General features: G+C 43.3%; 7 protein-coding genes across 9 annotated transcripts; 2 read left to right on the top strand and 5 right to left on the bottom strand.

Annotated features, from left to right (window-relative positions):
- Positions 1 to 1,909: 1,909 nt before the first annotated feature.
- On the bottom strand, positions 1,910 to 4,926 carry BCIN_07g04760 (hypothetical protein). Of its 2 annotated transcripts, XM_024694094.1 has the most exons (7): positions 4,574 to 4,926; positions 4,037 to 4,376; positions 3,951 to 3,976; positions 3,576 to 3,887; positions 3,452 to 3,523; positions 2,714 to 3,401; positions 1,910 to 2,658 (listed from the first exon to the last, which is right to left on the bottom strand). In XM_024694094.1, the coding sequence occupies exons 2-7, from the start codon at positions 4,123 to 4,125 to the stop codon at positions 2,205 to 2,207; spliced, it is 1,641 nt and encodes a 546-aa protein (XP_024549883.1). In that variant the 5' UTR covers positions 4,126 to 4,376; positions 4,574 to 4,926; the 3' UTR covers positions 1,910 to 2,204. The 2 variants fall into 2 exon arrangements, with proteins under 2 accessions (XP_024549883.1, XP_024549884.1); XM_024694095.1 differs by lacking the exon at positions 4,574 to 4,926 and having other exon boundaries at positions 4,037 to 4,509.
- Positions 4,927 to 4,955: 29 nt separating this feature from the next.
- On the bottom strand, positions 4,956 to 6,616 carry BCIN_07g04750 (hypothetical protein). Its single transcript, XM_001554038.2, has 3 exons — positions 6,430 to 6,616; positions 6,318 to 6,377; positions 4,956 to 6,263 (listed from the first exon to the last, which is right to left on the bottom strand). The coding sequence occupies exons 1-3, from the start codon at positions 6,469 to 6,471 to the stop codon at positions 5,061 to 5,063; spliced, it is 1,305 nt and encodes a 434-aa protein (XP_001554088.1). The 5' UTR covers positions 6,472 to 6,616; the 3' UTR covers positions 4,956 to 5,060.
- A 60-nt stretch (positions 6,617 to 6,676) lies between these two features.
- BCIN_07g04740 (hypothetical protein) lies at positions 6,677 to 9,087 on the top strand. The gene is made up of 2 exons (XM_001554039.2): positions 6,677 to 7,563; positions 7,610 to 9,087. The coding sequence occupies exons 1-2, from the start codon at positions 6,909 to 6,911 to the stop codon at positions 8,701 to 8,703; spliced, it is 1,749 nt and encodes a 582-aa protein (XP_001554089.1). The 5' UTR covers positions 6,677 to 6,908; the 3' UTR covers positions 8,704 to 9,087.
- A 3,460-nt stretch (positions 9,088 to 12,547) lies between these two features.
- On the bottom strand, positions 12,548 to 15,240 carry Bccmk1. Of its 2 annotated transcripts, XM_024694092.1 has the most exons (6): positions 14,616 to 15,240; positions 14,334 to 14,385; positions 14,074 to 14,281; positions 13,867 to 14,023; positions 13,435 to 13,820; positions 12,548 to 13,378 (listed from the first exon to the last, which is right to left on the bottom strand). In XM_024694092.1, the coding sequence occupies exons 1-6, from the start codon at positions 14,620 to 14,622 to the stop codon at positions 12,956 to 12,958; spliced, it is 1,233 nt and encodes a 410-aa protein (XP_024549881.1). In that variant the 5' UTR covers positions 14,623 to 15,240; the 3' UTR covers positions 12,548 to 12,955. The 2 variants fall into 2 exon arrangements, with proteins under 2 accessions (XP_024549881.1, XP_024549882.1); XM_024694093.1 differs by lacking the exon at positions 14,616 to 15,240 and having other exon boundaries at positions 14,334 to 14,490.
- Positions 15,241 to 15,793: 553 nt separating this feature from the next.
- Positions 15,794 to 17,387, top strand: BCIN_07g04720 (hypothetical protein). Its single transcript, XM_001554042.2, has 3 exons — positions 15,794 to 16,463; positions 16,579 to 16,729; positions 16,776 to 17,387. The coding sequence occupies exons 1-3, from the start codon at positions 16,413 to 16,415 to the stop codon at positions 17,048 to 17,050; spliced, it is 477 nt and encodes a 158-aa protein (XP_001554092.1). The 5' UTR covers positions 15,794 to 16,412; the 3' UTR covers positions 17,051 to 17,387.
- A 26-nt stretch (positions 17,388 to 17,413) lies between these two features.
- Positions 17,414 to 19,235, bottom strand: Bccoq6. Its single transcript, XM_001554043.2, has 2 exons — positions 18,911 to 19,235; positions 17,414 to 18,818 (listed from the first exon to the last, which is right to left on the bottom strand). The coding sequence occupies exons 1-2, from the start codon at positions 19,107 to 19,109 to the stop codon at positions 17,515 to 17,517; spliced, it is 1,503 nt and encodes a 500-aa protein (XP_001554093.1). The 5' UTR covers positions 19,110 to 19,235; the 3' UTR covers positions 17,414 to 17,514.
- Positions 19,236 to 19,588: 353 nt separating this feature from the next.
- On the bottom strand, positions 19,589 to 23,778 carry Bctop1. The gene is made up of 5 exons (XM_001554044.2): positions 23,155 to 23,778; positions 22,777 to 23,018; positions 21,081 to 22,685; positions 20,341 to 21,033; positions 19,589 to 20,289 (listed from the first exon to the last, which is right to left on the bottom strand). The coding sequence occupies exons 1-5, from the start codon at positions 23,210 to 23,212 to the stop codon at positions 20,149 to 20,151; spliced, it is 2,739 nt and encodes a 912-aa protein (XP_001554094.1). The 5' UTR covers positions 23,213 to 23,778; the 3' UTR covers positions 19,589 to 20,148.
- Between the last annotated feature and the right edge of the window lie 794 nt (positions 23,779 to 24,572).

Below are 24,572 nucleotides of genomic sequence, written 5' to 3'. Positions count from 1 at the left end.
AAAAAAGTATTAAAAATCAATGTAACACGTAAGTAAGATATGTAAATGAAAATTGCAAAATGAACATGGAAAATTGCAAAATGAACATGGAAAAAAAACCAAAAATGAAATCTCCCTCGGGTGGGCTCGAACCACCAACCTCTCGATCACGTGACTTGTTACAGATAACAGTCGAACGCGCTAGCCAATTGCGCCACGAGGGATATTTGATGGTGAATGGAGCTGAAAATTAATTATATATACCAATTTGTTTAATCCTGTGGCAGGTTAACCCTCCTTCGCAGAGTATGGTGGGGATAATATGAATCGTGATCAGTCATTGGATGATCTTTCCCCCACTACATGCAGGAAAAATTGATGTATGGAGCTAGACGACCCTCAACCCCATCTCGGCTCGGCTAACCCCTTCATTCACCCACCATCAGCCCACCATGAGTGATAGATACCTTTGAGAAGAAAAAAAAAGACAATTCAACCATTCAATTGAATGGTCAAACATCATTTATATAAAAAATCCCACTTCGAATCTTATATCTAATCTCATCTAGACACTAATATTCAATACATCCAGTGAATGAGTTTATGAGAAGTGGCCCTATCAAACCCCGCCCCCCCCCCCCCCAAAAAAACCATATTTTGACCCGATCATCTCAGACCCAGAAGTCCCGCACCCTTCCCCCTCTCCCCCACCGAAAGGCAAAACTTTCCGACTTTTTCAAACTTCACACCTTTTCGATTCTCTCTACCCCCTTCTCCTCAAAATCCCAACACACATTGTGTTTTCTCAGTTTCCTGCAAGCCAGCGGAAGCAAAAAACTAGTGATTACAGGAGGTATTGAACCACACCCGATTTGAACGGATAACCTTTCGATCTGGAGTCGAACGCGCTACCGTTGCGCCAGCGGTCCTTAATCACATGATTGTATACTTGGAGTTTCGTATCTCTTAACATAATCCAATACTCTGCCCCTTCATTCCATCTCCACTCCATTCTCATTTTCATTATCAACACGAATCTTCAAGCTCCACTCCGCATCCCCACCCCGCCAAGTGTGTTCGATGTACCTCTTTGTTCCTACAATGTATTCCCCAAATTGCATCTGATGTACATAACAAGAATCGCTTCCTTAGCTCAGTGGTAGAGCGGACGATTGCAGTAGTGTTTCGCTATTATCGTCAGGTCAGTCGTTCGAACCGGCTAGGGAGCTTCAAATGCTCCGTGATTCTCTTTTTGCTTTTGCCGAGGACATCATTTTTAGGATTGTATCTTCTGTCATTTCCATTTGCATCATCGAATATTCTGAACATGTAGATGGATGGTCATTGGGAACTTGAATAACCTCTCACTCATATCGTAGTGGACGTGTGTTGTGTTTTTATTGTGCTGGCATCAGATCGTCTTATTACTAGCAGTAATATGAATTCGCATTTTGTCATTATCGAATGCACACCCTGAGCATTTCCTAAATGCATATCAAAGACCAATCTCAATCTCAATTGCACTTTGATTCTACCTATGGAATGGGAAACTGTTATTTGTTTATGCCGGCTAAAGAGCTATAAATATAGCTACCGGTATAGACAGCCCCTCACCGGGGAAAATTATACACATGCAGACACTTTTCCTGGATGAAAAGAGAGGTCTCATCTAGGCTCTCAAAGTTCGGAGCTCGTCATCTCATGAAAAGGAATATCATGAATGAATAGTTAGTAAGGCATTAGATAGTTGCCTTCCAGTATCCCACCAAGAAGCAAACATTAGAAAGCTTACCTCAATGGCAAACCACAATATTTATCAACACCTCCATTATCTCATTACAATCCCTCCTCAAATTATGCTTGACACGCAGTTCTCAGTCGAATAATCAACATACATTTATTCACACCTTTAATCAATAATATACAAAAATGAAAAGCAGTGATGCATATAATTCCATCTGGCTATCTATCTAGAGTAGTTTAGCAATCCACAAAAGAAATAGACATATTTTATACCGTCCATTCCAGTATCCATCCATCCGTCCCGATCTATTCCCAACACCTTGCCAAAAGGAAAAGGCACAACAAACTTCAAGCTACCTCACACATGTAATATTCACCCAAAACGCCATGCAATGCTACCCACAAATTCGAATATCAATCGCCGTACAAATGAATCCCACCATTATCTTACAATCGCAGGCCCGTAAATACTACCAACACTCCTACTGCAAATCTCTTAACTTTTTAGTTGCATAAGCAGCCCCAATAGTACTAATTGCACCAATGAACAAACAAATACTAATAGCATTTGGACCTTCTGTTCCATGATGTTCTCCTTCCTTTGCATTTTGAGCCAACTCTGGACTTTTACCTGGCTCCAATATACTGAAAACAATCATACTAATGAAAGTTCCAATAAATTGTGGAATGGTAGTGTAGATGTTAAGAATTCCAAAGTAGATTCCAGAGAGTTCACCAGTAGACGCAACGTCTTCCTTTTCTCCAGTTGGGCCATGTTCGAGACGGAGTAGGGAGGGTGATGGAGGAGCAGTGGGTGACTCGAGCTCGATATCACGGTCAGTGGCGGAAAGGCGGCTATAAGATGGGAGTCCGCTCATCTTGTTTACCTCGACACCAAGGAATGCATACGGTGCCCAAGATGCGACAGACCATGGCCTAGAAGGTGTTAGTGAATGATAAGGCAGTGAAATAGTATTTCTAGAAAACTCACAATCCACAGAATGCAATTAACGAAGTTGCGAATCGGAATGAAGATGCAAAGGGTGCTAAAAACATAGCCGATGAAAACATCAAATGCCCAAAAAACCAAGCTCCAAGAAGATCTGGCTTGTATTTGTTGTATGCTTGAACAAATCGAGCAATACTTGCTGGTGGTCGCTGAGTGAACTTGTCCTCATCAGGCGATTTGATCAATAGAGGTAGAAGGAATGATCCAAAAGATGACACAAATGAGAATACAACAAGGGACATGCTTCCAATTCTTCCAATATCTCCAAGAGCATCTTTGGATTCTTTGATCTCATGCGGAGCATCATACCTGAAGTATGTTTCTCCAACAAATGTGGTACCATAGAATAGGAATGGAAACCATCCAATCCAGCTCCAAAATTGACACCATAAGATGGCCTGAATCTTTGGTGGAACGGTCATTGTTGTTCTATATATTTGTCGAGTGATTTTGAGCAATCCAGATTGAGAGTCAGAATCTTTGCTGGATATCAAAACACGCTCCGTTACTGCCCACGAAGTGACACACACACAAAATATGAGCGCAAACGCCGCAATCAGAATGAGCTTCTTGAATTGCGTGTCACCCATTGAGGGGCCAAACCAAGCGACAAGATCGACAGTACCAATAGCATAACCGACCAAGTGCCCCATAGCGGCCATTCTGCTAGCTGGAAGATGTCAACGAATTTTCTGTTAAGAATGCGTGAAGTAAACTCACCCCATGCTGACCCTGCTTGTTGCTTTTGTATAGGAAGAGTATCCACGATTAGACTTCGACAACTCCATTGAACTATATTTATTAATATCTTCATCAAATACCCAGGTTGAAGTATCGAACTCACCGGCATTGATAGCAAAATCCACCGCATAAATTGCCAACACTGCCAAAAATATTGTACAAGTCTTATTAAAGTCCCCTTCTTCCACAAAATGAGATACGATTTCTTTTGTCCACCCCAGCACCAATAAGCATAATGCGACAAGTATAGAAGCCCCCACCATATATGGCCTTCTTCTACCCCATTTTGAACGCGATCGATCTGCCATTGCCCCCACAAGCGGTGCCATGATCAACCCAGATAAAGGTCCCGCAATCCATACTAAAGAAGTCTTCGATTTCGTGAGACCGAGTGAAAGTAGATATGGTGTACAATCTGTTCAGGCCAATCAGCCAATCAGCCAGTGTTTCCCATGGATTGGAGTAATATTCGACTTACAGGTCATTTCAATACCCCAAGTAAATCTGCATACAGGATCAGCCAATGTGGTCAATTGTTATCACTTTCTTTGAGATTAAACCTACTGCAATCCAACCAAAGAAAAAGTCAACATTGCCATTCGCATCTGCTCCGTACTCCCCTTGATAGCCGGCTGCCCGCTCCATGAAGCCATATCTGCTTTGCTTTCAAAGTATCCTGCAAAATCAAGATCCCCTCCTCTAAGTACCCCTTCACTACTCTCACCCAGACCTTCTACCACACGACTTCGAACCCTATTTCTCGAGCGTCCTCGTCTCTCGTCGAATTCAAATTCCTCAGCCTGTTGTTGTCGTTCGTCAAAGTTGATAGTCGTGTCCCCTCTCTTGAAGTAATTGCGCTTCTGCCTCTCTCCTACTTCTCTCTTGTCGAAGTTCGAATTCGAATCTGCCGCGTCATCATCAATATTTGTTGCCATGGTCATTTTGATTACATGCACATGCGCACGCGGGCTTGAATACGGAACAAGAAATTCGTGCCGTATACCATTTGACAAAGTACATACATAAGTACGTATTCCGTGCAGACGTGTGTGTGGAATTGCTTTTGATGGGGAAAGGGATGAGGAATTTCAATGAACTTACTGAGCAATTTGGAATTGGAAAGGTCTCACATACTACTTCCCTATCTGCCTTCCTTTGGGAATATTCCAATTGTAACACTCAATGAGAATCGAACGAGTGAAAGTGTGTAAATGTAACGAAAAGGGAAAGTGCAAAGGGGGTAATGAGCTTTAATATGACAGATAACGCCAAATTATATCTTACACATAAGGCTCCACGTACTCAGCCTTCTACATAGACAATTTTCTAAATGCGGCACAAAACAATAATAGCTCGGAATATCTTTACCTTCTACATAAGGAGAATGAGTTTCATCGAGAGTGGGTTTCAATGTTTCAATCTTCTATGGAGTACTTACCTATACGAGCTATACCAAGAAAGACGAGGCTAGATCCGGGGTATATGGAGGTGGAAATCGGTTCATACTTTTGATTGGGTATCTTAATCTTAAAACCTAGCTTGTGCTTAGGTTGACGGGAACTAGCAATTACAAGGCTGACACTTCTAACTATAATTTTGACATCTTCTCTTCAAGATCTTGGACCCAGCCTTCTACAACCTTCATGTTCCCTCCGATGACCGTTTCTCCTTGTTTAATTGCCTCCTCAACTTTCTCTAATCCTTCTTGCCATTTCTTGATATCATTCGTCATTTCGACTTGTCTCTGCTCCACTCTATCCAAGTTCTCACTGGCCGTAGCAGCATCTGCATGAATAGCTCGCAATGATCGTAATCTGTCCAACAAGGATGGCAAAAGAGGTGCGAGATTCTCGATAGTAGGCAAAGTTCCATAAAGCGCATTGATCTTTGAAATCTGTTCTGCGTCTTCTCCATCCTCAGGGGCAGTTCCTCCTCCAGCTGATCTTAAAGCATCTTGTGCATCTCTGGCCGATTTTCGGGATTCCTCTAATCTTTCGGCTTCTTGTGTCAATGTTCGAACTCTTCGGCTTATGCTGTCGAGGGATGATGGCGTAGATTCGGTAAGGATTGAGACTTGTCTTTCAAGGATATCAAGAGTGGGTAAAACGGCCGTTGAGCTACTGGTAGAGTCCATTGTCGAATTAAGTCCAAGGACCTTTTCTAGAAGTGCCAATCGTCCATCGAAATCGGCTGCTTTTGCCAAAGCATGGCTTTGTTGGTATGTAGGCGCATACGTAACCGTGTATGTAGCAGGCTCTCCGGTTCCTTGTGACGTTTGTGATGGCCCGTTTGCTTTGATTCCAGTTCCTAAATCCCTCGCCAATCTTGCTCCAGCACTTGTGACTTGCTCTCCTTGACTGATAGATATCCCATCCAATAATTTGCTCAAGGAGGCAACATCATCTCCATCGTTGGACTCTTCTTCTTCACCCATATCCTTCTTCTCTTGATTTCTCTTTCCATATTCTTCTTTGACTTCCTCGATTTCACGCCTCAGTCTCGCGAGTTTTCGTTCCAAACTTTCTCCATCATCGTCATCACTAAAATCGCCAAACTCTTCTGTGCCGTCTTTCCTCTTCCTATGTCGCCTGGAAGAAGCTTTATATGATTTCCTTTTTGCCGTGACTCTATCCGAGAAGTCTACATCGCGTGCATCTACTTGTGCCGGAGAGAAATGCGTGCGGGCTTCATCAGGCTGCAATCGCGCACGGGAAATACCTCCCAATTCGTCGTCGTCTTCATCAAAATCTTGATAGGAAGAAGATGCTGACTGGGAACGAAGTCTGCCAGTCTAAAGGGAGTTAAAAGAGCTGAGGGGGAGGATTGTGGTGTTGAGATAACCTACAGGCGCAGTAGAATTATCCTCTGTTAACTCAGGGGTTTCATAAATATCTGGTGCTGAATCCTAGAGCATATTTGTCAAAAGTTGAAGCTTTTCCATGTTCTCTGAAACATACCAAATCTGGCAATGCCGCATATTTCCTGTTGAGAGCAGCCATGGTGGATATTTTGGACCGATGCCTTTGATGAAAGACTAGGTAGGTAGTGCTCAAAACATCTGGATGTGATATGATACCTGGTAGATACCATACCGCAGTGTAGTACACGGAATCGCGGGACTAATTGGTGAATCCCGCATTGACCAGGGTGTGCCGCTTGGACCATTTATATATTGAAGCTCTCATGCTCGTGATAGCGCATCTCGAGCGTATCAGTTCAGCTGCAAAGGAAGGTAGAGAGAGACCGTACACACCTTCAAAGATTTCCTATAAATGTACCATATATCATATCTTCGGAAAGAAATGAAGTTGCAACTCTTACGTTCATATTTGGCATTTGGATAGTGAACGTCTCCTCTGAATCCACGCGCCTGCCTCATCTCACCAACCCTGGCTTGCCTTGCTTGACTCTATCATACCGCGACGCGATCTTCAAGATGGATCATGCAAAATTGGATCTCAACGATAGAAGGAAAACACAACCACGACGTGCTGGATTGACCAAGGATTATCCTCACAACCTCCTGCAATCACTCCATCGGCCAAAAAGAGAAGCACAACCCGCAATGCCAACAGAAGCAGCAACGAAAACCCGTCCCAGTAATGTTAATAGCGTTCGAGATTCTGGCAACGTTGGCGGCGCTCCAAATTCAACATCATGCAAGCGAAAAAACAGGCGGTCGAATAAGGAGAATGAACCAGGGTCATCGGAGTCCTCCGTCATGAAGTCAATTGAAGCTGGGAATGGGGATGTTGATCGACCTCCAGATGATTCCGACGAGGATGGAAAGTATCTCATTGACTCTTCTGAAGACGAATCACCCTCAAGAATTAGCGCAGATATGACGAAGACCGTTTTTGGATCAAAAGGTCAAAAGCCAATTCGAACCTCTACCACTTCTTCTCTCCCCGTTCCCCAAAATTCAAGACAGCGACCATCTGAAACAAAGTCAACTCATGGCAACAAGCGGAAGAATGAGAGCGACTCGGAACATGCTCCAGATGTGAATATTTTCGGAAACATGCAGAGCAGCAACAAGAAGCTCAAGTCATACACAAAGGAACACCCGGATCAGACCAGAAGTTCAAAACGTAAGTTCAAAAAATTATTCATTTGCTTTAACTAATAATAAAATAGCTGGTGTTAAGAAATTGGTGTTGGTCAAGGATACCAAACCAAAGAACAAGCCAAATAAACCCTACATGTATGGGAAGAAGAAGAATGCAGCGCCCGTCAATCAATTCATAAACTACAAAAGTAGATCTCCAAGTCTGGTCAGCGATAATGAAAAGCAAAAGCTCCAAGACTATACAACTGATAGTCCAACGAAAAATAAAAGTCCAGCCAGAGGCTTTGTGCGTCCGGATTTCAGTGATGACGATTTTTCAGATTTGGATTTGTTCAGCAAATTAAAGAGTTCGAAATCCGCACCCCCATCAACGCAATCCAGACCATTTCAACGATACGACGATGATGACATATTGGATGGAGCGGAGGAATTGGCTAAGAAGCTAAATCCGGACACCATTATCGGCATGGAAAATCTCGAGAGGGAAGATAGTTCAGATGCCGACGATTACACTGGATCTCGTTGCCCAATGTGTAATGAACCTGTAGCTGCTGAAGATTTGAAAGCTCTCGGAAAGATGAATACTAGGAAGCAAGAGAAATTTTGTTTATCTCATCAACGAAAAACTGCTCGATCAAATTGGAAGTCCAAAGGATACCCTGACATCGATTGGGAAACTCTAGATTCTAGAATTTCCAATCACCATACATTTATCAAGAAAATAATTGGAGGCGCAACTTGTCATTATCGAGAAGTGTTTGATGAAAAGGTCAAAGCTGGAAAAGATCGAAATTTGATGAAGAGTTCAACGAATCTTATACCTGGCTATTATGGTTCTCGAGGTCTACGTTTAATTTCCGAAAATATCATGGACGAGTTTACGCCATTGTTAAAGTACAGAGCACCCCTCGACCGTCTGATCGCAGCAAGAAGCGCAGCTGCATTTGTTGACTCGGTTGTCGTTCCTGAAGTTACAGTTTTGTTGATTAAGGAAGATATGAGTGTCTCTGACGAGGAAGCCAGGACAATATTGACAGAGAGCTCCGAGATGGGAGATTTGGTCAATGAGGAAATCAAGGATGTTGTAACACTTAAACCGGAGGACAAGAAGTCCATTGGCAACAGTTATGATGAGGATGATGATAATGCTTTTAACTTTTAGCTGCTAAAGTGTAGCTCGGTTTTTGGTTATAATTTCACCTGCAGAGCTTCCAGAATTGTATAACAGCTCAAGCCGAGCATGTATGCGTATCCCTTGTGTTCCATGATGGGCCAATCATATTGCTTTGGAGGGTTGGAGATAAATTGGGCTGGCGATTTGGCTATTGTATATGGGTTGGGGTTATTGACGGGATGAGGCAAGATGAACAGAGGAAGATGAGAAAAGAGTATACCATAGCATTCAGCGTGTGCACTGTACACTACACAGATACATAGATACCCATTCAGCGTTTTTTTTTAAACATTATGTGTCCGCTGTTTCTAAGCATTCAGACTACCTTTCACCATCAGTGATACCAAAAACATAAGAATCTTCTTCCACCCATACTTCTGATCTCTAAATAGCCGTTGCCAATCAACTCGGTTCGCTCGGCTCAGCCCAATCAACTACACAGTAAGTAGCCTTGCACTCCATGCACGGCTCCACCAATCCACCATCTACACCAACCAAAATCCATGTCTATCCACCAATCACACAAACCCTCACGAACCCCACCATTAAAAAAATCTTACTCTACCCCTCATTCATTATCCACCACTCAAAAACTGAACATCAAATATAAACTAAATCAACGAGTGTCACTTCAACAAATTTAACTAAGCCTGCCCGGCTAGCTCAATCGGTAGAGCGTGTGACTCTTATGATTTCAAAGATCTTCTGGTCCATCACAAGGTTGCGGGTTCGACCCCCGCGTTGGGCTCAATTCCCTTCATTGATTTTTTGCAATTTTTTTGCTTCTCCTGCGGGGCTATTGGGTGGTTTGGCTAGAGAGCGAGAGAGGTGTGTGGTTTGATGGGTGAAGAAGGACGGGTTTATCTTTTGAGGGGGCGAAGTGTGTATATATGTATATACATACATACAAACTACTTACCTACTGCCTAATAATTAGTGTGATGTTAACGGTATGTATATGTAGGCATGGCTGTGGATACGAGATTAAGGAATCCTTTTTTATTTTTTTTTTATTTTTTTTTTGTTGTTGTTGTATCATTCATTCTGTTTTATTATTGTGTATATATGGGGTCTAGGACTGACAGAAACGATGGATAGATACCCCCCCCCCCATACGAGTCTTTTAATTCAGAGAAGATATAAATCATCAAGCCTTGTGCACTTTTCCCACTTTATATCTTTCTCTCTATCTATCTATCTCTATCTATCTAAGTAAGATTCAAGCAAAGTTGCCATTCATCATCAAGTGGTGCTACATCCTCCGAGTAGATATCTTGTACTTATTTCATGCGAGTAATTTTTTTTTTTTTTAAATAAGTTATCAGCTCACTTCACACATCTATCTCATTGACGCACTTACTCCATTCATGATGATCTCTCGATCTGGAAGTGCAGTTCTTGGAGTATGTATAAAGTTCGCCGTGCTCAATATCCCAGGAGCTGTATATGTTAATTCAGAATCTTTGAATCTCTCCGAAGTCAGAGTCGCGATATAGATGTTATACTTAAGTTCGTTGTAGCTGTTTGGGATAGAGAGTATGATGGCGATTTCCAATTCCAACAAGTACTTTTTGAAAAACTTGGTCTTCTGAAGTGATTTGATTCGGCGCTCTGAGAATATAAATCTAGCCTCACCTCACGCATGCGAGCGATATCACTTGTCCAGTTCGAGTACACCGGGTCAAATCGAATTGAAAGATTCAAGACTCCTGTGGATGAAATCAACGACTTCAATAATCTTAAGCAAAATGCTGAATACAAGAATATATGTCCGTTTATCTACAGTCTCTTTGTTAAAATTGTTGATATGTCATTTAGTATGCTGCGCATCACTGACGACTATGTACTATTACTTACTACGTAGAAGATATCTAGTGTATACACGAAGAATAGACGAGACAAAAGTCTTCCTCAATCCTTTCTCAATACCATCGCATTGTGACAACGGAAGTATACAAGGTAAACAGACGATATGAATGATAGCAAAAGCGCACAGATATATTCTCAGGTCATTCACGCGGAGTGAAGAATCCATAATAGATATATGGTATTGGATGGAAGATGCTGAGGAGAACCATGAAGCCAATTTCGGAGTTGATCCTCGTAGTCTCTTTTGTGGGCGTTTGATATTCCTTGGAGCGGAGTCATGATTTCGACTGCAGATGATTTTTATATAGATACACAATCTGTCTTTGCTGATATATATATCTAGAAATGAAAGGAAGCGAATCTTTTGCTCGAATATATATGTAGCCGCATACTATCTCGATCGGATTATTCACTACTATCATGCTTCCATACATACATGTCTCCAAACTCACAGGATATAAAAGCTGCCGGAATCGCGTGTCTATTCAATGTTCCAACTATACATCAAATCAGTGAATTACACGGAAAGATAGAGTATTGATCTAATCAACCACGTCGGTATACCATCTGATCGCGTAGATGTGGTGAATGCCCTTGTATATCTCATAAAGAATAGTTAGAGTAATACAGCACGAAAGATCCAGCTTTATTTACTCCGATAGTGAGAAAATATGATTCAATATGACAATAAGCAATTGCGAATATCTAGATTCTCCAGTATCTCAAATACACGACAACAGCCTCAACTCTCGAATAGATAATTTTTTCTCCCAGAAAACTGTAACCAATCTTCCCCTATCGGCATAGACACTCATAAATTATCCACACCAATTATAAAATCTCCTTGCAGATACAAAAGCAGAGAATCTAAGAGAATCTACGAAACACAAAATTTCAGCACCCAAACTGTTTCCCTCTCGTTGATTTACCCCAGAAGAATTATTTCAGATGTGGTATATACACACACCCACAAAGATCTGAGTCAACCCAACCCTAGTTTCCGAAAGATCCAAAGAGTGATTAAACATCTACCACTGCATTCAGTATTTCGAATCTACAAACGAACCGAACAAAAATGACCCACTGGTCTGAGTAGAGAAGATATAAACGACGACTCCACACTGGTGTACATCCATTCATCTGGACCCTCAAGCAAAACAGTTCGACGAAATCCTCACGTTTCCATCGCAGCAAGGTAGGAAAAGAGAAAAACATGACATTACCTATACAGTAAAACTCTTCCAAGCAAGAGTGAATTGTAGTTTTCTTGGTGAAAGGAGAGGTATGTGGGTATGTAGGTATAGATCTGACATCATACCCCGCCGCGGCGAACGAAGACTATCCAATCTAGTACCTATCATTCCAACTATAAGAAAGAAGAAGAAAGGAAGAAAATCTCACTATACTACACTATATTACACAACACAAAGAAACAACCAAACAATAGCGAACATCCTCCACAAAAATCACATATTCACATATACAAATACAAACCCCAAACCTTAAACCCCAATTCCCAATAACAAACAAATAAACAAACATCCACTCGTCTCACCACCAAGAGCAAGCCCGCCAAACCCAAGTTCACTAACGCGATATGAGAAAAGACATATAACCAATGATCCATCACAGACAGGCAAGCAAGTATATGATATGGAATTTCTGAACGATACAATGCACTAATATTGAATATTAATATATCATGAGACGAGAACCAGTAACAAGACAAAAAGACACAGCTTCCATCTCAACGTCAACACCCACTCCCCTTCCTCTTTTACACTCCCAAATCATCTCGATTTCTTGTGAGATTTAGATTATACACAATCATCACATTGCCAATCTCTACCCAAAAAGTAAAACTCATCTACAAAACTGCACTAGCAGGTTCCCCGGTGTCTACTGCAATTGAAGATATCGCCAGCCAGAATGAGGAAGATGGAACCATTAATAAGAACATAATTGCTTCAAATAACTTCATTCACATCAAAACATACACCCTTCACACAAAATCGAATTCACAATCGAACTTTCATTCGCCATCTGCATAAATAGGTATAGGTAGCTGGGTACTCGTACTCAAGACCAAGTCCATCCAACTAACCCTATAATAATCCATCCATCCATGCCTTTCAACCAACCCAATCGTCCCATATCAGGAATTTAAAAACCATTCGCGTAAAAAGAAGAAGTAGAATCATCGATACCATTTCGCCCGATGCCCGATATTCACAATGTTATTCATCAAAAAGTATTGATATTACCCCAGGCCAAGCTCGAAAGAATCCCCATACAACCCGGGCAACATAACTTTGTCGCCCATCTCATCCAACGCTCACCATGAGAAACGCAGAGGCCAATAGAACTTGATTTAATGAGTGGACTTCTTCTTGGCCGCCTCAGTCGCCTGTCTCTCAATTTGAGCTGCCGCCTCTTCTGCCTTGACCTCTCTAACCTTCGCCAATACCACTTCCCTAAAAATAGCTCCCTTGGCTATTTTACTCAAACTCCTCTTTTCTCCAGGAGATGTAGATCCTGAAGCTGAAGATGAACCAGTATTTTTTCTTTCTGGACTGCCAGGAATAGCATCGCTAGCGGCGGCTGCAGCATTGCCGGGAACATCTGATTCTTCGCCGTCGTCTTCTTGCATTTTGAGCATTTCGATACGATTGGTGAGCTTGACCATTTCGATACCACGACGAAGACGGGCTTTGGCCATGTAGGCTTTGATTTCTGGAAGCAAATTGTGATCGGTGGCATTCTCTCCGCTTAACCATGGATGCGCGAGTGCTTCCTATGAAATTTTTAGTCACTCCAAATTTGACAAATCCTAGTTTCTGTAAAACATACCTTGCTTGTAGATCTATCATCTGCACGTGGTTGTAAAAGATGACCAATGAAATCCTTTGCATCTTCACTGACATCCTTCCAATACCTCTCATGGAAAATGACTCTAGCATTGCTGCACTCGTCGATAAGATCTTGAAGATTCTCGCTTCGGAAAGGAGAGTAACCGCAGAGGAGTGTGTAGGTAATGACACCCATGGACCACATGTCTACAGGTTTTCCATGACCCTTCTTTAACATAACTTCAGGAGCGGCATAACCAAATGATCCAGCCATTGTTGTAAGAACTTCATCTTTTGTATCGAGCATTTTGGCGATACCGAAATCTGCGAGTACGAGGTCGGAGTGAGGATCTTGAGTGAGGTAGAGCAAGTTCTCAGGTTTGAGATCTAATTATCGTTAGTTATGAATAAGAACTCGGGTTGAAATTGCTACCTCTGTGAACAACATTATTGTCATGAAGGTAATCCACAGCCTCGAGAACTTGACGGATAGTTTGCGAAGCATCTTTTTCCGTAAATCTTCCTTGTTCGCAAATTCGATCAAACAACTCTCCACCAATAGCCAACTGTGTAACAATGTAATATTTGTCCTGCGACGCATTAGTCGTTTCCCTCTCATCGGTATCGAACTCTTTCTTACTCTCGACTCGAACCAATCCACAAACTTGACGATATGCTTATGCTTCATCTTCTGCAACATTTCAAGTTCGTCATAGACCATTTGTTCATTTCCCTTGACATTCTTCTTGAGGATAATCTTCACTGCGACCTTTCCTGTTGGGCCATCTGCCTCTCTGACGATTCCATAGGTACCAGCACCGAGGGTTCGACCAAACTTGTATTTGGCTCTAGGGTACAATTAGCAAAAATGTTTTCGCAGATGCATATTCGCAAACTTACTTTTTATCGTAGCTTTCTGGCTGACCATGCAGCTTGTTGAGCATACCAGAGACTGGAGATTCCGAACGATGATGGTAAGTGCGTGCCATTTTAAACAACTGATAATAGGAGGATAGAGCGAAGAAAACGAGAGGAGTTCAAAAAGGGGAATAGTATCAAGGAGGGTTTTTAGGTACATAGAAAATACTTATTTTCATCTGCTAATACAGGTATTCGTTGTTGGATATGCTCCCCTCCTTATCAAGCTCGCTGGGGAAGTATAAATGATTGAATCAGACTCACAACTCATCGTGCCTGCGTTCTTGAGATAGCTATTGCGACCTCAATTATTTGATCCTTCCTCAAATGGCTTCTTGAATGATTTTCGATATGCAATCGGGAGATGCGCAAAGGTAGAATATGACGAGTTGGAGGGAAAGTTGGAGAGAAACTCTTCTCAAGTAAGAAGTTCAGATGCTCAGATGTTATTGCGGAGATGTCTTAGTGGGGTTGAACAGCCTGGCAAGAGATCCTGAGAGGGTTCAAAGAAATGACGGGTTGAAACGTTTTTAAATGGGAATTTATTGAATGGAACGGAATCTGAATGTCTTGTATCGTATGAGCGGTTGATACTTGGTCAGGAACCTATGTAACGGCACAGGTAGAGAGGTAAAGGGAGAGGTAAAGGGAGAGGTAAAGACAAAGATCAAGATCACACTGAAAGGGAACATGAATGAAATATAAATAAAGTTCCTCTCTCTCCTCTACCCGGGTACCTCTTCTTTTCTTCAGCCGCAGTTCGTACATTCATCTCATAAATGCCATACAACCATACAACCATACAGCCATACATCCATACATCCACACACCCATACACCCACACACCCATACATCCATCTGCCACAGAGCACACACCCACCACTCATCCATTACGCAGCACAAGAATAATGAACGGCGGGGCAGTGTGCAGTGGCCAGTGGCAGTGGTCAGCCCAAGGGTTCATTCCGAGTTCATTAGTCTTTTATTAGTGTGGCTCAGATATATTCAGGGTGGGCCCAGTTCTTTTTCCAGATGTACATGCTGGTACTCTATTACAGAGGCAAGTGTCGCACGAAGTACGTCTATCGTATTGGATTGCCAGAAATGGAAACTCTGGCACAACGGCAGGCAGGAGTAGGCGTCGGTCGAGGGATCTAGATAGGTACATCGTTTCTGGCGTGTTGATATGAGGTCGGTACGGGGTATATATATACAGTGCGAGGTAAGCTGTTGCTAGTACGCCGTATAGATGAACATGTACATACAGCAAATCAAGGATAGATCGGAGAGTAGGTGGTGACGAGTGGGTGGACGGGAGCGTAGACGGATAGACGGGACAGGTATGAATGAATATGTTATGAACTGCTTCATATTTATATTGATAGCCACTCATTTACTCATCCATGAAAGGCATGTGCTTCATCCCATAACCAAAAAGCTCTGGATACTTCCTCACATCTCTCTATCTACTCGAGTACATCTGTCTACATACCGAGTAGCTCGCTGTTCCCTAATGGATGGATAAGCGACGAGCAATGTGCACTCTCCAACCCAAAGCCAAAGTCTAGCCCAAGCCCAACCAGTTCATTTCTCATCAGCCCCTCCAAGCTGGTCACCTACCTAACTACCCAACTACCTACCTAGTCCGCCTTATCATATGCAGGTTCCCACTGTGAACATCATAATACACCACCACCACGAAACTCTCAACTGGTTTTCTACTCGAGTACCCTCTGCTCATAGACTACTCATAGACTACTCACAGAGAGTAACAATAGCAACAAGATCGACAATTCTCGACAATCCATTCACTCATTCGCTCATTCACATTTCGATCTCTAGCTTCGAACTTCCGCCCTGGAGCGTTCGCAAAGCTACCCGTGGACCCTGTTGTTTCTTCCAAATATATCTCGATTCAATTTAGCCTTTCCACATCGCACAAGAACGGGTATACATACATACATACATACATACATACATACACACACACACACGCACACATACATAAATACATCCCATCGACCGCGATACCTACCCTGCCTACCTACATAACTTCACAACATGACAACCACCGGAATAGCAAGTAAACGTCTGGGAAAGGAACTCAACAAGGTATATACAAATCCCGTCCTATGTTCTACATCTCCCATCCCAAATCCCAACATCTATTTACCTCTTCTCCTCTCTTCTCTTAAAATGAAATCTCAAAATCTAATTCTGCCTCAAGATCCACCAAAGTCTCCCACCAGGAATCACTCTTGTATCCGCCGAAGATTTCAAAGAATGGCTAGTCGACATTTGCGTATTAGATTCGAATCCTCTTTACCAAGGAGAAACCTACCGGATAAAATTAGTTTTTACACCTAATTATCCTATCGGTATGTCTCTCTCTCCCAAACCCTCAACCAACTAACCCCTCCCCAGAACCCCCCGAAGTAACCTTCCTCCCGCTCTCCACCCCACCGCGCCCCATCCCCATGCACCCGCACATCTATTCCAACGGCATAATCTGCCTCGATCTGCTCGGCACCCAAGGCTGGTCGCCCGTCCAAAACGTCGAGTCGATCTGCATGTCCCTACAATCCATGTTGACAGGAAACACAAAGAACGAGCGCCCCGAGGGCGACTATGAGTTTGTGAAGTACAATCGCAAGAGACCGAGGGATATTGATTTTTACTATCATGATGATGGGGTTTGAGGATCTTCAAGGGGAGGCGAGAAAACTGCGGATCACATGGGGGGATCGAGAGAGGAAAAATGGGAGAGGGAGGAGGAGTATTTCTCGAGTGCAAGGCAAGGCAAGGCAGGAGAAACAAATGCATGGACGAATTCTAGAACATGAAAAATGAAGCAATACATGAACGGATCAAGAGTGCATAACTGCAAAGGTTGGGAAAGGAATATTTTGGTCTCTGGCATTACAGCAAGGCGTTTGAGCGACTGGGGTTTTCTTTTTCTTTTGGGCACACCATTCCATATTCATTACAGATTTACGAGTTTCATGAATAGAATATTCGAAAGCGATTATATTATCATGATTTTTCTTTCTTCTCGTTACTCATACAATCATACGCCCATCCATCATGTACATTACGTATAAACGACATTTTCAACCCTCGAGCTATATTCATTAACCACTCTCCTCTTGACACTATGATAATCCTACAAAATCTTTCTCCCCGTCCCTGAAGCCTGACCCATCAAGAATTTCTTCAACGGTCCCATGGCATCCACAGCTCTCAAACCCAACGTCCTTCCCCAAACCACTGGTCCACTCTCCACACTATACAACTTGTGCAATTTATCCACCACTCCCAATAACACATGATTTTGCATATACCTCTCCGCATTATACGATTCCAAACTCATGCGCACCCCAATATCCATCCCGTGATCCATCGCATACCCGATTCCCTTGACCAAACCCTCGACATCTCCCTGTCCTTGATTGAGTCCCTGGCCCGCTAACGGATGAATAGTATGTGCCGCGTCTCCTATCAATGCGATGCGCTCCCCAATATATGTATCTGCGTGGCGCATTTTGAGAGGAAAGGAAGCGATGCTATTTTCCTGGACGCCAGTGACGGGAGCGGGGACAGTGCCGGAAATAGGTGTGTGTTGGAGACGCCATGATACTTCCTCTGCTTGGCCCGACGACTGAGTGTGCATGTATTTCAAATCCACCGTGCTTAACCTGAACGCCGCATTCACCATAGCGATGAAGTCTTTCGCGCTTAATCCTTTCAGAACAGCTGCGTTCTCCGGAGTGGTGCTCCAAACTAGCGTTGCGTAGTTTCCTGGGAGAGGTAACATGGCGACTGGTCCTGTAGGTAAGAATCTTTGATATGCAATCTTGCCCACTTCATGCTGAGCTTCCAGCTCTAAAGTCGCTACTACGCCCACACGACCATAATCCCACCCTCGACTTTCTATGCCTGCGAATTTCCTTACGGGGGAGTTTTGTCCATCAGCGCCGACTAGTAATCTCGCTGCGAGACTTTTCTCCTGTCCTTCGACCTTCACAATTGGCCAGCCAGAGAAATCTCCCTCTTCTGTCTCCTGTCCCAACCCAATATCCGCAACTTTCCCCTCCAAAATATCTACCCCTCCTAACCCCTCTATCCTCCTCAACAACCCCCTCACCAAATTCGCATTCTCATTCATATACGCCACCACCTTTCCCTCTCCCTCCACAACCTCCTCCCCCCTCCCCCCAATCTCAACATCGAACCCAATTCTCCCCCCACTAACCCCATCCCAAACCTGCATTCCCCCATATCCTTGTACCCTCGTCCCCTCCACCTCCTCCCACACCCCTATATCCTTAAGAAACCTCACACTCTTCGGCGTCAAACTACTACATCGATTCGAATACTCCCCATCCTTCGGTTTCCAATTTAGCGATTTAGATAGCGATTGCGGTTCGATGAGCGCGAGCCGCAGATTACGAGTGAGGGGGTTTGCGCCTAGAGTTTCCGTTAATCCTCATCATTCTCTCGATCGCATACTCAAAACCAAAGAGTGAACCAAAAAATAAAAATAAATAAACCAAACCTACGCAAAGCAGCAACCAAACTCAATCCCGCCGGTCCCCCTCCCACACACACTACATCATAAACATCCGGACGCTTATTCGGAATCGAAGTCGAAGTCGCACCCGAAAGAGAAGCCGTTGTGGCAAAACTTCTTATACGTCTCGTGCACGCTTTACACACATACGGATTAAGTTTTCTGAGCGAGGAATTCGAAGGCTTCATACTGAATGTTCGATATCGAGGTTAGAGCGAGGGGAAGAAAAATGAGGGTGCTGTGAAAGTGAGAGCTACCCTTGTACTCCTCCCTCTGGTATTTCAGAGCTTAATCAATAGTCACGTGTAGATATCAATTTATTGTGTCGGGCAGTACAGGTCAATTTCTTTTCTTGTCTTGATCCAATAAGCTTAAAAAGACCTATATTGTGCTTCAATTCATTTTAATCTCTCCTTTTGTTTACTTGCCTCAATCCAACTACCTCTAGTTTATTTTTCTAGATAAAAGCAATACTGATATCAGGGCGAATCAACAAGCTCGAAATCTTTCCCAAGCCAAACCAATATTCAAAAACGCAGCCGTTATCATTAAAATACTCACGTTAACGATATTTCTCATCATGTAGCCCCCTAAAGAATCACGAGGTATATCCGAACATCCTGAATAGAGGAGAGTTGAAAGTTAGAACGCTTGTAATGCGAAGTGGTGGACACATGAGCAATTGAGTTGCAGGTCGTTTAGAGCTCTATCTAGGTGTCTCCTAATTGAAGTATTAATATTAGCGAGAGCAATTCACCCAAGTCACATTGACCATCAGCAATGCCAGAATGTCAGAGTAAATTTAACAAAGATTTATTTTGCTAGGCCCGCTCTACGTTATTGCTAGGTATGTGAAACTATGTACAATTGCTGATGGCAGTGAGCCTAAATATTTTTAACTGCATGCGTTGTCGCTATTGATATGCAATGGCAGAAAGGGGTTGGCGTGGAGCCCAATGAACGCTGGATAAGCAGCAGCAATTCAAGTGCGAGAGGAGGCAAATCTTCTGTGGCCGATTCTGGGAGATCCTATTTTTCTCATTCCCTAGGGTTTCCCACTTCCCTGAAACCAGCCCATAGGTATGCAAGAAATTTCAACCATGCAATGCCACGATATATAAATGCAATAATGAATAACTGTTCTATTGAAACACAAGCAATAAGAAGGTTCGAAATTCGAAATCGTTTTGAAGAAATTGCATTAAAAGTTTGTACAACGTCCAGAGTTTAAAATTCCCAGTCGTCCTCATCCTTAATAGAGTCAATGGCCCAGGCGAACTTTTCACGGAGAGTCTTGGAGAAGAACTTCTCGATCGGTACATCAAACTTCTGGGAGAAGACAACAGTGAGACGTGGGTCGATGTAATTCTGCATTTTGTTAGCCATACGTTTCATACCAAGTCACTAATTTGGACTCACAATTTTACTGGTACCGAGCGCAACCTCCTTGTTACCCTCTCGGTCTTCACGCTTGAGAAGCATGTTGGCGATTCTTTCGTCTATCTTCGTGATGTTGGCCTCGAACTTATCGACGCTAGGTCCTTTACCTTCAGCCTCGACCTTCTTCGTCTTGTTCTCTTTTTTAAACTTCTTCTCTAAATCTGTAGCGGCGTGGAGACGTTCGTTGAGTTCTTTGGTCTTCATTTCTTTTTGACCCTCGGATACGAGTTTCTCGTTCTCTTTTGCAAACTTCTTTTCAATCTTGATACGCTCTTGAGCAACGAGGAAGGCTTGGTGCTCTTGAATCCAAGATTCGTCAAGCTCTTCATCCAGAGCGAACCAATCGGCACCCTTCTTCTTCTTCTGTTTTGGATCAATGTCGAGAATCATTTGCTTTAGGCGCCATTTCTGATATTTGAGACCCTTTACTGCATCATCCATCTTCTCGATTGCAGCTTCATGACTAGCACCGACTGTCCGTTTGTGATTGCAGAGAATGGCGACTTTGCGATTGCAATCATTATATAGCTTGATCTTCTCTTGCATAGAAATGTCACTATTCTTGAGTTTCTTGAGAAGATCCGACATGGTCCAAGAGGCGTTGTAAGTACGGAAGACCTTAGCACTCAGACCTGGCATATAATTTGTCAAGTGTTTGTTCAATTGCGTAGTCTGCAGTGGTCAGTAGATGTCCAAATGAAGCATAGTATTGCACTTACGTTGAGACGATCAAAAATGTCATCGCCATTCTTCTTTGGAGCCTTCTTGAAAATCTTCAAATTTTTGAAGACTTGAGGGTCAACTGTTACCTCATCGTAAAAACGAATACTATCCTTTCCCAAAAAGTCAAAAATGACGGTATTTGGGGGCTTCAAAGTGACGTGCTCATATTTCAAAGAACAACATCCAACAGTTTCGGCTTCATTCTCCGCGTCCTTTTCATTACCAGCACGCAAGGCAAACTTGTCAATGAGATAAACTGCAGTGGCTCGTTGTCGATCGGCCATGAGTTCAGCCTTAAGATCTTGCGTGTAATCTTTTCGGATTCGATCAATGTGCTCCTTCAATTCACGAGCTTTTTCAAACTTCTTAAAATCGCTTTGGCCCTTGATACTACTCTTCGCTGCAAGCATAACATACTTGTACGCACCGTTGATGTTTTCCTGCCACATAGCAAGCCAGGTAGCCTTGTTGTCATGTTGAATAGCTTTCCACTTATGACCCTCAGGAGGAGAAGGAACAGTGGCGTCTTTGCCGATGTTGATAGTGATTTGCTCGGGAGTAACTCTGAGCTTGACTTTACCAGTCTTTGGATGCTCACCACGGCCACGAAATAGTCCAGGAGGTTCGACACGGAAATTTCCCACATCTTCCTTGCGTCCATCCCAAATGCAAGTCTTATATGGTGCTTCGGCCTCATCTTTGAGCGCTTTCTCGGCCTTCTTCTCAGCTGCAGATCGAGCCTTTCTTTCGGTACTCTTGCCATCATAATACTCGAAAATTGGCTTGAAATCAAGCTTACTAAAATCCTTGATAGCAACTTTGTTTCCCTCCTTATCCTTGGCCCCTCCAGTCTTTTTAACAGAATCGGTGAAATCCTTGAAAAAGTTCTTCTGGAAAGTTGGATTTTCGACGTTGTGGGTCGAATTCAACATAGCACCAAAAAAGCCTGCGATTTCTTCCGATTCTAGAGACAAAGTGAGTGGAATCCCATCATACCTCAATTTGACGTTCTTTGGGAGTGGCTCGTATTCTGGAGGAAAGACAACTCCATTGTGTTGCAACGTCTCCCATTTGATACTGTCATCCTCCTTCTTGGGTGCGTCCCACCAACGATAAACCTCATCTGCTTCTTCGCTTTCATCCTTCTTGGCCTTGACCTTTGTATCTGGTTCCGCCTTTACTTTGCCGTTTACTTTCTTTGGAGCAGCCTTCTTTGCAAGAGGCGCATCGGAATCAGATTCCTCTTTCTTTACGCCATTGGCTTTTTTCGTGGTTGGTTTCGCAGGAACAGCACCATTGGGCTTCCGCCTTTTGGGTGCAACATCTTCGTCACTATCGGATTCTTCTTTCTTGATGGCCTTTTTGGGTGCTGCCTTCTTTGCTCGCAAGGCCTTTGCTTCCTTCTCGGCATGCTTTTCGATGGAAGCTTTCTCCTTGGAAAGTTTGACGGTAAGCGGCTCATCATCTGAAGATGACTCTCCAATGGCACCGGCGGAAACTTTGGGGGGTAGTTTAGAATTGCGCCTGCCAGCCAAAGGCATATCATCATCTGAATCGGAATCCGCGACTTTCTTCTTATTGGATGTTCTTTGTCGTTTGGCCTAATGTATCAATCAGTATGCCATCATTGTTAAATTTGTACATCATGAGAGATGCCATATGCTTGAATGCTTCAACTTAAAGTCGACATACCAATGGCACTTCTTCACTTTCACTGCCGCTACCATCCACCTTGTAGTTTACAGCTTTTCCGTTACCAATGCTTGATCGTGATTTCCGCTTCGAAGCGCCATTTGTAGCAGGCCCATCTACATCCATAGGATCGTCCAAAACAGGTCCATTGCGAATCGAGATTCCAACGGGGGCAGCCTTCGCATTTGCACTAGCCTTGTCCATGGCTCTATCGACACTTTTCGGTATACGGCCTTGCGAAACTGTGAACATAATTAGTATCTGCCGTAGAGTTGAGATGAAATTCGAGAATGTTGTAAAGCTGAAGGGTGGAGAGGTTGAACAGGAACAGGCAGTTTAGGCTGTAGCGGAAGGAAAGAAAAAGTGTTTGCTGCTTACCATTGCCATTGGTTCCGTTTGTTCTTGCCAAAGGCATATCATCATCAGAAGAAGACATTTTGAAAGGAAAAGAGTATAGTCGAAAAAGATGTGAGGTTGAGGAAGTTGCGATTCGAGAGTAAGAGCTGAATATCGTCAATAAGCTGCGCTTTTAAGCGTATTGGCGATCCAAAACCGCGATTGAAAGTGTATCGTATTTAAGATTCAGCCAAAGAAAAGTACCTCTGAGCGCGTATTGATGTACGATCGGCTATATGTATTGTTTTGACAAATGGAAGATCTATGACCCGAAAGATAGGTTGAAGAATGAGGCGCTTTGCGATCATGAAAGTAAGTGAAATATAAAGTACCTGGTAATAAAATAAGGCGTTCGGAATTTTTGAGATTCTTTTGGAAGGACTTGGGGAAGGAAAGTGCATGTAAGTGAACGATCACGTGTTTACGGTGTTTCTTTCGATCGCCTCGAGGCACCGTTCTAGTATGAATTGTAGGGACTAGACGAGGCAGGTATAGATGCCAGGTAGGCTCAGGTAGGTAAGCAGTGAAAAAGGGTAGACGGACGAGGTAAATTCACTCTGCAGGAGAGTCCAGAGCGCTTATTGGCCGCCACCGTCCCAACTTCTCGAACAGAGAGAAGCAAGGGTCAGAAAGGTACATGAGCTTTTTGCGGACGGAGTGGTGGTCACGTGGCACTGCAGCTCGTCGGAACAATGCCATACAATCAGTAGAAGACCGCAATGAAATAAAGCTTACTAATACAGTACGGTACGGTACGGTACGGTAGAGCACAGTACAGTTCACAAACTCACCCGCGAAACGAATGTCCTTGGACCTTGATTGATACATCCGTTTACTGTTGTTATAGTTATACCAACTCTGTTTATGTACTCGAGCAGCGAGACACCTGCCTCCATCGCGCCATTAAATTAGTGGCTGGCTCGAGGCTGGCTGTTCAACCCGATCAGCCGGTCCGCATGGGCCATTGTTGACTCCAGTCAGTTGGGAACTTTTTACTTCTGCTTGACAATGTGTGATGTTCACTGTAATTGGTAGGTATTATTTCAAGGCTTTCTACAGAGAGCGGGTGCTGACTCTTGATGCCCTTTTCACGTGGCTTCAAGAACCATGAGACAGATGCCAAACTTTCCAAGAATCTTGTACAATATCTAGGATTTGAACATGTGAGCGGGTCTACCAAGTACTCTTTTGAAGAGCTGCAAGAATATTTGACTCAGCATGGACAACTAGTGTATCCACTCCATTTTAATGTGCCCATCTTGCTATCCTTACAGTATTGTACTCCAAGTTGAAAAGTAACGGCACGCCAGAGTCATCTTACCGTATCTTGACAGTTGAAGAGTCGATGCAGGTCCAATGCCAAGAGGGCGAGGATCTATAGGGCTATGTCAAGTCTCCAG

Source organism: Botrytis cinerea, chromosome 7 (assembly GCF_000143535.2).
Source record: "Botrytis cinerea B05.10 chromosome 7, complete sequence".
Taxonomy (NCBI): Eukaryota; Fungi; Ascomycota; class Leotiomycetes; order Helotiales; family Sclerotiniaceae; genus Botrytis; species Botrytis cinerea.
The sequence above is the reverse complement of the archived record's forward strand: the minus strand, read 5'-3'. Positions and strand labels throughout refer to the sequence as shown.